At 36.0% G+C, this 14,184-nt stretch overlaps 1 protein-coding gene and 1 long non-coding RNA gene across 4 annotated transcripts in view; both read left to right on the forward strand.

The window, feature by feature from the left end:
* Window positions 1-14,184, forward strand: part of LOC124168896 (protein ecdysoneless) — a 49,040-nt gene that overhangs the window by 31,574 nt on the left and 3,282 nt on the right. Inside the window, exons 11-12 of one of the 3 annotated variants that reach the window (XR_006867004.1) lie at window positions 4,819-5,090; window positions 5,274-5,362. Coding sequence is in view for 1 of the 3 variants with exons in the window: in XM_046547275.1 (XP_046403231.1) it covers window positions 5,274-5,375; window positions 7,601-7,725 (227 nt within the window). In the remaining 2 variants the exon portion in view is untranslated. Of the gene's footprint in view, window positions 1-4,818; window positions 5,091-5,273; window positions 5,376-7,600; window positions 7,726-14,184 lie in introns of those variants that run through there. The other 2 variants (XR_006867003.1, XM_046547275.1) reach the window with 2 other exon arrangements.
* LOC124168900 lies at window positions 1,149-2,271 on the forward strand. The gene is made up of 2 exons (XR_006867010.1): window positions 1,149-1,679; window positions 1,866-2,271. It is a non-coding gene; the product is annotated as an uncharacterized LOC124168900 (long non-coding RNA).

A 14,184-nucleotide genomic window follows, 5' to 3' on the forward strand; every position in this document is an offset into this window, starting at 1 on the left:
TGCTGCTTTTTAAATTTGGTTACATTTTGTGCAATAGAAGAATTGACTGTTTGGGATGTGGACAACTCATTAGAAATCAGAATGAGTTTTATCAGTAAATTTCTCCTGAAATTAACCAATTACTTGAATGTAATAAATGATTACTTAGTTAACAATTACATACCTGTAATATTAGGTCACTTGTGCATTGACTGTTATACAAAAAAATCTGGGAAAGCAGTGTTCGGTTTTTAAGTAGTTATGTAAATATGAAAAAAATAATTTGTATGTCGGTGAATACTTATTTAGTGTATTTTTAGGTACTTTTGAAACAAAAACAATTTTGCTACTGTTTAGTCAGCAGTTTATTTGATATCATAGATATTAGATTCAGAGTTGCATGTGGCTTACCTTTGCAGCATTAGCACCTATCTTGTGTGTGATTTTTTGCACCTCTAAGTACCATTCTTGTCATTAAAATAATTCCATTAAAATTGTGCTCAAAGTAACCTACACCCAACACATTCGATTCACTTTTAAAGCTCTCTTAGATCATCGTGTGGGGTCGGGGAAGTTATGCACTTGTAAATTCAGTTTGTGCAGTGAAATTTAAGATTCACTTTTAACATGCTCCATAATTCACAGGTGTTGCTGCTACTGTTGCCACTATACAAAATGAGAAACATTACCATTAATTTAAAAATTTTACTATTATTGAAAAGGTCAGCAGTAACCACTTTTGTATTGTCCATATTGCAGGCGGTTAATAGTCACATAACTACCAACCTTAGAATGATGATAATAAATTATTTACAATTATGGATTACAAAAAAATTGGAATATTTATCCCTTACTGTTTGCACAAAGAATCTGAAAGGTGAACAATTTTCAACTGGAAAAATGGAACCGGCAAAAATTTTCCGATGCGTGTACTTTATTTTGATATTAAAAACTATAGTATGCAGATAAACCTTCAGATTGAAACCACAATTACATGCTTTGACCTTATTTACATCCATGTGTTATTTTATTATTGTGTAATTATACATGCTGCAACTTGCAAGGAAGTTAACATTTGCCAATAACTTTTCCTATAACTACAGAATTACAGTACAGTGGTTAAAGCATCTTTGAATAATTAAATTTTTTTAATTCACTGAAGTATACAAGTCCCTTGTGCACACAGACATTCTTCTGAAAACTATGAAAAATAGCTGTAATTAAAATGTACAAAATCAGTCTGACACAAAATATAAGTTTATGGAAGAATTTTGAGAATATCTAGTATAAAATATTCCAACTTTGCATTTTATATGTATTTAGGGTCGCGGTCCGTTTCACGCTTCAAGCCACTTCAAGCGCCTCAGGTCGGTCCGTTTCACGCTTTGGAGGGCTCTGAAGCACAGAAGGTGGGGCCCGGGAGCGAGCATAAATTATCAAGTTTGATAGCTCCAAACGCCCCAGCATTTACGTGAAGTGTTTGGAGCGAATGCGATATATCGTTTGCGATATTATCACGGTTACTATGCACTGGTGAGATAAATAAATAAAGCTGTGGAATAGAAGACATTACCCGCGTAGCTGAGAAAGGTTTTGGTTAATAATTGAAAGTAATGGAGAGAAAAATATAATTCAATTTGGATGCCCGATCGGTTAAAGGAAGCCGCCATGCCGTGAAGGGCCGTCAAAATCTGCAGAAAGTGTGAATAGAAACGATGAACTATTTGAAGAGATATTAATGACTTTAGCGTTATAGTGATTGATGATGTTTCTATTTAATAGTGTGTTACTGTGACGATACTTTAGGTTATTGAATTAATTAGCTTAGAAGTCCCTAAAGTAACATTATTTCCTGTGGTAATCTCTATCAATTCATTTTTCCCAAGCAATGCCAAAGAAGAGGCGAGTCGATGTAATAATTGAGGAGTTCATTAAAGATATCAACCAGGAAAAGGAAAATAACAAGCGGGAGCGCGAAATAGAGAGGGAAGAAAGAAAAAAGGCGACGGAGGAAAGGGAAAAAATTAGATGAAGAGAAGCGGCAAAGGCTCGAGGAGAAAATGGAATTGCAAAGAACAGTGATAGATTAGATGAAGAAACTAATTTTTCAAAATCAGTGACATTTTTTAATTGGGTGTTCATAATATTTTTAACGTAATTGATATGAAATAAGTAAGAAGAGTTTCAATGCATTTTTATGACAAGTTCTTGTAATTTGTTATTGTATTATAATTATAATGTACCTATTTAATTTCTTAGATATATATAAATGTAATTAATCCTGAGGTAATTCATAACCATGATTCTCTGCCTTTTACCTATTCACCCCTCTCATCCTAATTATGTTTTCATTAAATTTAATCGGTACTCTTTCCACGTCAGTTGGAGCTATATCGGGCGCTTCGCCTCCTCTTTCTTCACAATTATTATGGAGCGCACAAAAAGCCAAGATGAATACCGTTATCTTTTCCACATATAATTAATTTGAATTTGTCTCTTAATATTTTATCATTTATTACTTTTCGAGCCCTCGAAAACTTAGTATTGAAGAGTTTCTGACGCAAAGTCATCCCGCAGTGTAGTTCATCTTTTCGTTTCGCATCAAGACCCGTAAAATCTCTGAATAGTACCATCAAATTTCATCGATTCTATAATCAGAGTCTGCAATGATGTGGGTATCATTGGGAAAGAATTCCTCTTGATGGCTCAAATGTATGAGAGCCGTGAATTTTTTAACACCCGCACGTCATGGACGGTAGCTGCATTGCCCGCCACACAATTGATTTATTATTTTAAATAAGATCAGGCTTATCAATGACAATATTTGAAATTACTTGAGAACGTTAGTGCACTGTAATTCCCCACCAAATTTTCTACGTAAGATAGAATCCGTGGCTTCAATGCCAGATTTCCCCTCGCCTCCATCATTTGATGGCATAAATTACTAATAAATCCACCTCATCGACGTTTCCCAATTCCTCCTCACTCTCACTTGTACTAGCGTCATCACTCGTATCCGATTCGCCATCAAAAAATACTTGTTAGCAAATGGAAAAAAAATTTCATTTCCGTGCGATTGAAGGTAAGATCGAGATGTCTGATTGATAACATCACATGTTTATAAACAAACTCTTTCATTCAACAACTCCCTAGCAACCCAAGTCGAAATGCCCGCCGTTCTGAAATGCCGGTCCGTTTCACCGTCTTGCTTGAAGCGCTTCAAAGCGAAGGAATGAAACGGACCGGCCTTTAGAGCGGTGACGCTTCAAATCGCTTGAAGCATGAAACGGACCGCGACCTAGAACGAGTATTCAGAGCCATGAAATGTTTGGAACTTAATGTTTACCAGTGCAGCATTACAGAGGTTTCACAAGTAGGAATTCATTCCAAGTATGATACCACATAAAATACGAAGCTCAACAGGGCCTCTTTTCTTTAATTTAAAGCCAGGACATTAAAGAAAATAAAGTGAAACCTCTACTTCAGAAATTCATGGGACCAATAATTTTCCTCATCGATTGGGAGTTAGTTCCTTGGAATTGCTTTTCACGTTGCGTCACATTAGGGGTAATGTAAATTATTCACTCCTTTACCTTGAATTTCAGGGTTGCAGACAATTGTTAGTAAAATTTTCACATATGGTAGCTTGGTTTATTCTTCACTGCCTAAGTTAGCACTTTCTTCTCTGTCCTACTGGTTAAACGAAAAGCTTCTCCATAATGCCTTGGCATATCCTTCTCACTGTAGAAACTACTCCCTTCTAATCTGGCATCCTTTGCGGACAAGTACAAAATTTTATTCTCTTGAGGTTTCCTCAATTGAAATCACCTGTATTCTGTGCTTCTACAGCAAGGGACACTTGTGACTTTTACTCCTAGGAGTATAGCAAATTTGGTTTCATCATTCAAATCAAATTGTATCCAACAAAAAGTGAGGCAGCACAGAGGAACTTGACTACCTATCTTGGCTATGAATTTCATACACCTGTGACTTAGTTCAGGTGTAGCCTTACCCTCACCTATCCAAAGTGTGGTCATACAAATGTACTTCTGGCAAGGCTATTATGTTGGCTATGTAGGGGTATTTTGAGCTTTGTACCTTAGAGTATGTGATTATACATGGTTGAATTGCAGATAAGTGGGAAAAATTACGACAATCATATTATATCATGTGGAGTGAATCTCTAATCTAATGTTGAATCACAAAGAGAAACCATGAGAATGAATCTGTGGCCAGATTTAAATATTTAAGAATTCTAAAGCCTAAATGTTAGGCAGGGTATTGTGGTGGCCCAGTGGGTAGATCGTTGGGCTACTGATTGAAGGACCCTGGGTTCGAATCCCAGGCAGAATGCGAGCATCCCAAATAACCAATGAGCAAGGTGCACCAGGGAAAGGAATTGGCCCCATTACCTTGAATTTGTGATATTCATGTGTCTGGGGCTTAGTCTGCAGTGAGCTCTACCCTCACCTAGCTATACCAATCTCTGGGTTGAATCACTGAGTAAGTGAAATGTTAGGGCTAAATTTAGTACTTCTATCATCTTAATTCCTACCTGCATTTTGGACCCAACCTGTGCTTTCTCTTTTTACTGTCAATCTATGATTATATCCCGTTTTTATGGTTTGCTTAGGAGTGGTTTTTCAGTCCTTTCTTAAACTAATCAGTCATTTGTAAAAAGTCCTGATTTTCCTGTGTTTATTAATTTTTACTTACTTTGGCTATGAGTAATACTATTATTAGTGCTGTTTTTTTTAGTGCCAAAAATCATTAATTTTCTCTTCTTCTCTTTATTTGTTATTATGGTCTAAATATGTTGGTGCCTGCTTCTAATTCCAGGGATGATTTTAAAATCTTTTCTTATGCATGGCATCGCCATATCCCATTGATATGAAATGTGGGCGGCAGAAATCTCAGAAATGCATCAGTGTTCTAATTCTATGCTGTGAAGTTAATGTGGATGATGTGGATGTTTACTAGTAGCCAAGAAAGTATTTCCTTTCCATAGAGGAGTGTTGGAGGCTCCAAGTCTGCATCGCATTATGAATATACTAGACTAACTGTGAGTCATATATGTTGCAAAAGCAGACAACTATGAACCCAATATGTGTGTGAGTCATCCCTACTCCTTTATCTCTGTTAAAAGCTGTAAAATTAAGAGTTAAAGATGTATTTTAACACTTCCCATTTGTTATAACATAGAGCTACTTAATCCACCCAGACAGGAACTTAAGTTTGTTTCTGTGCTTTCATTGACTATTGAGCTGTGATTTATGTTTGTGTTTTGTTTTCAGATCTTGTAATTCCTGAAGATAATTGGGACTTAGAATCTTCTAACTCAGAATCTGGAATGAGTTCATATGAAGACGAGGGTGTTGGGTCATCAAGGGGTAAAAGTGAGTTGCTGATGATTTTTTTAAAAGTATGAATATAGCTATGACTGTGTAGTGGCCTCAAAATCCAGAGGCCATCAACAAAATATGCTGTGGAGGACAGGGCTGTTTGCGAGGTAGAGGAAAGTTTGCAAACAGCCAGCCCAGTTTATCATAAAGACCATTTTACATGGGGCACAAAATTGTGCAAGCTAGAACTGATTAACCCATTAGTGCATAGTGTCCGATATATCGGACGTGTGCCATGTCTCACAAAAATACTTCTCTAGTCGATAAATACAATGAGTCAACTAAAATATTAGCGGGGGGGGGTGAAGGTAGACAGACATTTCAACTTAATACAGTATTAAAATGTAGCGTATGTCAACTGGAGCCCATAAAAAAATAAAATACACCCATCCAATATATCGGACGCTATGCACTAATGGGTTAATTTCTAAAATGGTGTGGAATTGTGCGAATGCATGATCGAAATTAGAGCAGGGGCTATTTTGCCACCTCACGTCCACAGGTTCTCACATGTGTTCTAGCAATTCATGATGCAATTTTGACTGCGCCTTCGTTCACATATCAGATTGTGCAAGTACATGACTCGTGTAAAACGGCCTTAAAATAGGAGATGCGGAGGCTGGAGGAGGAAGGCAATGACTGAACCTTCAAATTAGAATAGAAACAGGCACAAGAATAACTCGCGAAGGGAAGCAATGCCATTCGCATAACCCTTGCGAGTCTTCTCATGTAAGAGTGCCGAATGGCTCTCTGCCTAGCTGTGGGTAGAAACTCAAATTCCTCGTGCTTCATATTGCAAACTCCTTCGTAATTTCTCGTTCCTCACAGTTTAGCCCAAGAAACGGGCAACACCCTAGCCAAATAGCTCAAGTTTATAGTCCATCTTACCGATCTTGAAATAGGCTTCACTCCCCCTCAGGGAATTGGGAAATTCCATGCTGTCCGCTTCAAAGTCTCTGAAGTACATAGTTCAGTCAGTCAGATGCTATCATCCAGCGCCTTACCTCCTGCTTCCAAAGCTATTATGCAGCAATCCAGCCCAGAGATATCGTAAAAGGTATTGTTCCTTTTTCTTCTTTTCATTAACAATGCAATCCATGTGCCATTATTGAAATGTCTAGGGCAAGATCCCACGTATTTCAAGCTCCGGTGGCATCACCACCTGTGGTTCGCTCTCAACTGAATAGAAAAATTTGTTTATTGCTATTAATTTTCACATTGTTGAAAAGCTCGCACTTTTGCCTATTTTTCAACGTAGTCTCCATTTTTTTGGACACACTTTTGAAGATGGTGCTCCAGCTTTTGTATCCCTAAGTTGAAGAAGTTTCCTGCCCACCCGTTGAGGAAGCGTGTGACCTCTGCTCAGACTTCATCGTCGCTCTTGAAGCATTTTCCACCTAAGTGTTTTGTTTCGGGGGTGTAATGGAACACCCATGTTTCATCTCCAGTGACGATAGACTCCACCAATTTCTCCTTGTTGCCTCCTCCCTGACATTGTTGAAGAAATTTGCGAACACGGTCAAGGCGTTGCTCCTAGTGTCCGTAAGTCAGCATCCAGGGGATCCAGCGAGCACACATCTTGCGATAACCCAACGTTTCTGTTAAAGTTCTTTCAATTTTGCCATTGGAAGCTTCAGGAATGTGTTCAACAAGTTTACGGACAGTGACCCTCCAATCTTTTGATCTTTGAGCAGCTCACCGTTGATCTTCTGGACAATTGCATCCGAAACTGGCGGTCTTCCACTCTGTTCTTCATTGTGAACTTCCGTGCGGCCCTCAGCGCAAGTCCTGCACCATTTGCGATGTGCTGAACGGGCATGTATTCTTCACCATAAACTTCATTCAGTTGCCGATGAATCTCCGATGCTGGTATCTTCCTTGAGTGGAGAAATCAGGTTACAGCCCGATCCTCATACTTGGCGGGAACGGGGATCAACCCTTTCATTGTTGATGGTTGTCAAGCCAATAATAAGCGACACAGTGAATCGCAGACTGGCGGACTCAAGAGTAGGGGAATCACTGCATACGGCACAGTTATGGGATTTAGCCTAGCACCTTCCCTCAACATTGTAGCTCATTGGGAACCTTACTTTTGGTACAACCCTCGTAATTGTTGAACTGTAATAGAACTGTAAACTCTAACGAGAAAGCTGTGTTTTATTGTATATTTGACTATTTTAGCATTCATTTTTATATCGGCGAGTATGTTTATCTTTTAGGAAATGGAGGGCATAAGAGTAAAATCCAGCAATACATGGAGCAAATGGACAAGGAATTAATGGACTCTACTTTGGCAGAATCCTTCATTAAAGCTCCTCCAAGGAAACGAAAGCAAGCCAAAATGGTAAGCTCAGAATTTATTAATTATGTTTACAAAAGATAGCTTTCATGCAATGTTAATCCAGTAATCCAATCCTCAATAATAGTAATAATAACAACAATATTTATGTATACAGGAGTTTACCCAATTTACAACATTTAATTGAAAGAAATTACAAGAACATTAAAATTTCAAAAAGTTACAAGATTGCTTTACAATACAATTACATTGGTATTTATATAAATTAGAAGATAATATTTTTTTATTATAATAATGAGATTTTTATTAATGTTTAAAAAACTGATAATTTTTGTTTTTATATACCTGTCAGAAAGCTCGTTAGTTACGTAGGTATAATTTTGATAGTAAATTTACAGTAAATATGTTACCATATTTTGTTTAAATGCATCAAAAGGATCATAAAAGTATGTGTCAATTTTATAAGATAATTAGTTGAATGACATCAACGATCTTCTGTCGAGATTGTTCTAAATAATATTGTGTCTGCAGAATTTTACAAAGAAAGTACAGCAGACTCTTGATTATCCGGCTGCGGTTTATCCGGGTTGTGGATTATCCATGCATGATTTTCACTCTCGCTCAGTTTTGTCCGCAATCTTTCTAACAAAAATAAAATCGGATGCAAAATCATCGGAAATACTGCATTAATGCTAGGATACAACAGGCTTATTATTTCGTTAGAATCCCCTTCATAAAATGGAAGCAATCGCGTGCTAGCTGCATTCACGGGAGCACCGAGTTTGTGTTTTCTAAGCCTCGCTGTGCGCGACCGCACTCCATGATCATGGATACGCATCCCGCAGCAGTTGCAGCCCGGGCAACTTGTGCGAGATGCGACTTCGTGGCGTCGTGCCTGACAGTGTAGTTTCCGACGTCGAGCAGTGGTTTAGAAAAATTTGTGCAAACCACTTTTCTGTGCCACGGATGTGTGGTTTTCAAAACCAGGCCTTTCTTGGAATATTGATAATATGAGTACAACCATGTTATCGCCGCTAAAAAGATCGCTAAATGGCGAAGAAAGCTCTCAAAATGAAGCACTCTAAAATAACAGTATAACTGCATAAATAATAATATATTGTTTGTTTTAGGTAAATTATGAACATTGCAAGACATATAAGTCAAAGTTTGGGTTATCCGTGTTTTCTGATTATTCGTGCCATCTCTCCCCATCATTAGCCTGGATAATCAGGAGTGTACTGTATTACAATTTCTCAAGTCTGGTGAATGCTTTTATATAGTGAACTACCCTTACTCCAGTTGAGGACTTCTTTTATGACATTAGTGGCAGTAACCGAAATGTCATTATGTGGCACTATTAACCCTGTCGCACTGGACGTCGGGTGGAGTCGACAGGCATTTTCATACGTAGAAGACCTGACGTCAGGTATAGCTGTCACAAATTTTTCTACGCAAACGACTGGACATTGGCTCTGGCCTATGGGAGGGAAGGGAAGTGACCACTGAGGTAGCAGTTGTCGGATGCATTTAGGCCCGGCCAGAGACCCAGCTTAGCGAGTCCTTAGGGCCACTCCTAGGCAATAAAGCCCGACCCTCCCACTCATTTATGACCATCCTCACTGCAGGAATCCATTGTATAGTAGTTATGTCTTCAATAGTTTTTTCAGTGATATGTTTTATTGCAAACTACTATTTTTTTATACTTTGAAATGAATTCTTCGTTTTGTTCTGTGCCCAAGCAATTTTTAAACGGAATTTTAGCGTTTAAAATAACGGACCTCCAGACTTATAGTCTTATTACCTTATATTTACTAACTTTGTTGTTATTAACGCTTGAAACCCGTTTAAAATTCCACAATGCTTAAAAAAAACATTATTAATTCTTTTAGAAGAGTAAGTCATCTAAAATCAACTACAATGTTTGGTTGAAAAAAACACTGGTAACGCAATAAGTTGACCGTGGATTCGTGCTATGTTAGGGTTAGAGGGTGAAGAAGTCCTGTGGCCAGGGTAAGGGACGGGCTGTGTTGAGCTGGGCCCCAAATCTGAGGGACGAAAATACCCAGGCAACTCACCCCTAAAAAAGATCTCCGTACAGAGAGGTTTAAAATATTCTCATGCTACTCGTAGCACGAAAACATTTTCCTAAGCTAGGCACTGGCTGGAATGGGTTAAGCATTCATTGTGAAAATGTCTCAGTGAAAGGGTGGCTACAAAAAATCTTTGTTCCACTTTTTATCTGCAGACCCCCTAATAGTTGACAAGTAAAATATGATTTTGGCTAAGTTTCAACTAAATATGATTTAGGTAACTTGTGCCTATTTGGGGGTAACTTTGGAAGTAGAATGATTTTTTAGGAAAAATTCAAAGATTTTCTTCAATTAAGGAGGAACCATCATTTCAAACATGCCCGAAAACCTCCCCTTATTTTGACATATGTTGTTGCTCATTATTTTTTCTATCGAATAGTGAAAAAATATTACTATGTCACCGGCCATTTAAGAAAGATTAATGGATTTGAAAATGACGGATTTCCACCTTGAAATACATTGTCTTTATGGGAGAATGATGACCTTCCCTTGTAAAACATTTTTTATCTCAAATTTGGCCCGAAATATATCGTTGAAAAATTAGCACAGCATAGAATAGACATCGATGCTTAATATATGTATTTTTTTAGAAGGGGTTACCGATATGTTAGCGCCAGTATTTAAGTTTAAAGAACATACTTCCGGTTTTCTGCAGAGCGAGCAGCCATTATGCGGCGGAGGTAGTGGCAACGTGGCAAATATACGGAGGTTAAATATGAAGAGCGATATTGCACCTGTCGACCGCTGCATAATTTTCTACGTATTCATTAAACGAATATTCAGTTCATCTCGAAACGTGCTATACACCGAAGTATGAAATTTATCAGTGCTGGTTGTTAAAGTAATTCCTATATGCGACTACATTTTATTAAACATGCGAATATTCATGACCGGAATTCAATACATCCCTTGAAATTGTCGTCGTATCGCTTCAAAAGCGAAAATGATAGAATATAATGAGACTTGCGATAGTTTATCTGTTCTTCTGAATACTACTTCAAATTGTTTTACGTTTATTTCGAAAAATATGTATCGTTTTCAACTTGTAGAAAATACTTATTTAAATAGAAGTTCTAAGCGTAAAGTAGAAAATCTAGCGCATTATGTATTTAATCATCAGTTTAATTGATATTAAATGTCTAGAATAAGGTGTACAGGTAAATGAATGTACCACGAGACAAGCATATTGCCGTTGGGTACCGACTATGTAGTATTTGGAAATACAACTTCGCGAACGTACTAATTAATCGAATATTCACCCATGTAATTCTTCGAAAGTATAAAATAAAATAGACAAGAGTACTTCCTTTTTCACTGACCAAACAATTTACTTTGATACGTTTTCCAAAGGTCCAATTAGCATAATTTGAAAAAACAACAGTAAATACATTTACCTATTCATGAAGTCATTGCAGGAGGATAAAAATTAGGATGCATTCCTGAACAATCGATGGCAGCTGACATAAGTGAGTCCGTAGAAGTTGCAATGCCAGCCTTCCAAATTTACTGAAACTTCGGCACTAGGAACAAGTATTATTTAATTATCCTGATACTAATGATTCGAATTACATTTGGGTTATAACTGACACATTAGTTTCTAATTTTCACTAATCAACTCCTTATTAATAGTATGGATGAGGCTATTGAATGGAAAATCTACAAAGAAATAAACATTAAAGAGCTTTATGTCAGTGAAAAATTCATCATTCGACAAAAGTCATTCGACAGGGACTTTAATCTTCATAAATCAAGACACAAACATTGATTATTTAAACAATGATGGACACTTTAAGTTGGGAAATATTGCAAAAATTTCTTAAGAAATTAAAAATGCACGTAAACGATTCGGTATCCTTCAACAGATGCACTCGTTGAAATCGCTTCAATGGAATTGATGGATTCACTTTCGGCCACATTTCGTTTCCTCAAATAATCCAAGCTCTTACCTTTACCTTCAGACACAAATTTGCCTTTAAATCGGCATAATGACGCCATCACTTCAGCTCAAAGGTATATTTAATAACTTAAGGCTAAGTAAAAGGGATAATAAAACGAGTAATATTGTCACAATGCAACGTAACTCTACGAGGTAACGTAAACAAACAAAGGTGCTCAATCGCTGTGAAACTACGATATGCTGGCAGCGTTGTCAAGTTGGTGGTCAGCAATTATAAATAAACCATTTTTCCAAATTAGGTTGAAATTAACAGAGCAAAAGGTCTCATTAGTTAAGTTCATTTTATTCATCACAAATGATGTAGTTATAAAGCTTTACTGTATTTCCAGAGAAAGTACTTAAATTCTTCCGATACCTAAGAGTCAATATAACAGCCATTCTTCATATCACTATATTATTCCATTTTAAGTAAAATTCATGCATTGTACAGCTATTTTGATTGATTTAGCATTACTTTTAATTTTTATGAATGACTAATTTAGCGATTTTAACTCGTTGTTACCGAGTTTATCTAACTTATGAAAGCAGTATTTCGAAGCGCAGGTTCCTCCTTAAATGAAAACAGTTTGTCATGAAAACTTAGTTATTTTATAATATAGTATTTCTTGGAGTTTAGGTCATTTATAAAATAAGTTTCAGCCAACGTTTCGATTTATTTTTTTAAATCATCTTCAGGGCTATGTAAGAAAAAATGTGAACAATATAAAATACAGAGAATAAAACGATACACAATATTTATACATAAAAAAGGTACAATCAGGTTTTTTTATACAATATAATTTAAAGAAATATATAAATATAATATTAATATATTATTAATAATTAATATGTAAAATAATATATTAATTATGATAATATATTAATTTATTATTATATATTATAATATAATATTATATTAATATTATTATAACTTTATTAATATACTCCAAGAAATACTATATTACATATTAAACAAGGTCAAGAAAAGGGGAAAAAAATAATAATAAATATCTTAGTTATTATGCCATTAATTACAAAATTTTATTGTATTTAAGTTTTGTTCAGTGGCTACTTTTGGTAAAACTGATAGGTGTGGCGCTATTTAGTATGTTTCAGGTTAGGCTGATATTCATTAGTTGCATACTTTTCAGGATGACAAAAATGCTTGGGCTAAAAAATAATTGGAAAAGCGTTTATAACTTCTTTCCAAAATTTTCCCATTACATAAATCATTTAGACTTCTGGGATTGTATTTATATTTAATCATAGAAAATATGTACTGGGATAAGGACAGAAAATGCCTTTAAGTATATTTGTATATATGTATTTTATCCATATGACAAAAAGTAGCTTTTAATATGTAATTACTTTTAAGCAGTTTTTTAATGTAACTGTTAACTTTTACCCATTAATTTGTTTTTAAAATCTTTTATCGTTGGCATACATATTTACTCAATATTGAGCTGATTTCGATTGGGCTGATAACTAACAACACTCTGCACCCTTATGCCTACAAAATGTAAATAACTCAAAATAAATTTTGCATCTGTATTTTTTGCTATAATAATATTCTGACAATATTTTTTACTTGACTGGGACTCATAATGAGGTACTGTGCTGAAGTGATTCATTGAAATGCCTTTAGCTAGATGAGATTAGAGAAGAGTTCTAAAACTGACAAGGAATGTCAGTTGAAGGGCCATAATGGTTAAATATTTGTGAAATTTTTTCATCTTTGACAAAATAGGGGCCATTGCAACTAATGCTATCTGCGACATAATTCTCTGCTTTCAAATAGAGTGAAAAAATTGAATCTAAATAAATCCTGGATAAAACTTTCTGTCAGTGGGAAGTGTCTGTCAATTATGGTCAAATTTAAATTTTGTAAGCAATTTTGCTGGAATCAGTGGTGTGGTGACCCTCGGGTCAAGTTATTTGTAATGATAAATACCTAATGAATACTGTTGCCTTGATTGATTGGTGTTCCTCAGCATCTGCCGGGCATAAGTGTTTTTATTGACAGACAATACATGATTAGTGATCTTAATTGCATGCACCAGCAAGTGTCCTCAGATTAATTCTTCCTGTTTATCTAATGCACTTAAACGAACTGAAGAGAAAATGGATTGCTTTAAAATTAATTGCTTCAGATGTAACTTCTTGGCAATGTTGAAAATACTTGATTGAATGATTAAACTTTGTAATTTCTACAGAATCTATTTGAAGCATGTTTTATAAGTTTCAAATAAAGTCTGTGATAATTGTGTACCAAGTTTAACCCTTAAGTGTGGGAACGTTTTATACGTTTTGCATGCTGACTGCAGCATTAACCCAAAATTTTTATTGCTACCTGGATATTTTGCACTTGGATACTTTTTGTCACTGTAATGATCGCTAAGGAGCTACCTCACTATCACACTAACCCTTGTGACAGGGGGTGCCTCCTTTTCTGCTCTGGCTGGCAGCTACAATCGTGAA

This window comes from Ischnura elegans, chromosome 12 (assembly GCF_921293095.1).
Source record: "Ischnura elegans chromosome 12, ioIscEleg1.1, whole genome shotgun sequence".
In the NCBI taxonomy this organism is placed as follows: domain Eukaryota; kingdom Metazoa; phylum Arthropoda; class Insecta; order Odonata; family Coenagrionidae; genus Ischnura; species Ischnura elegans.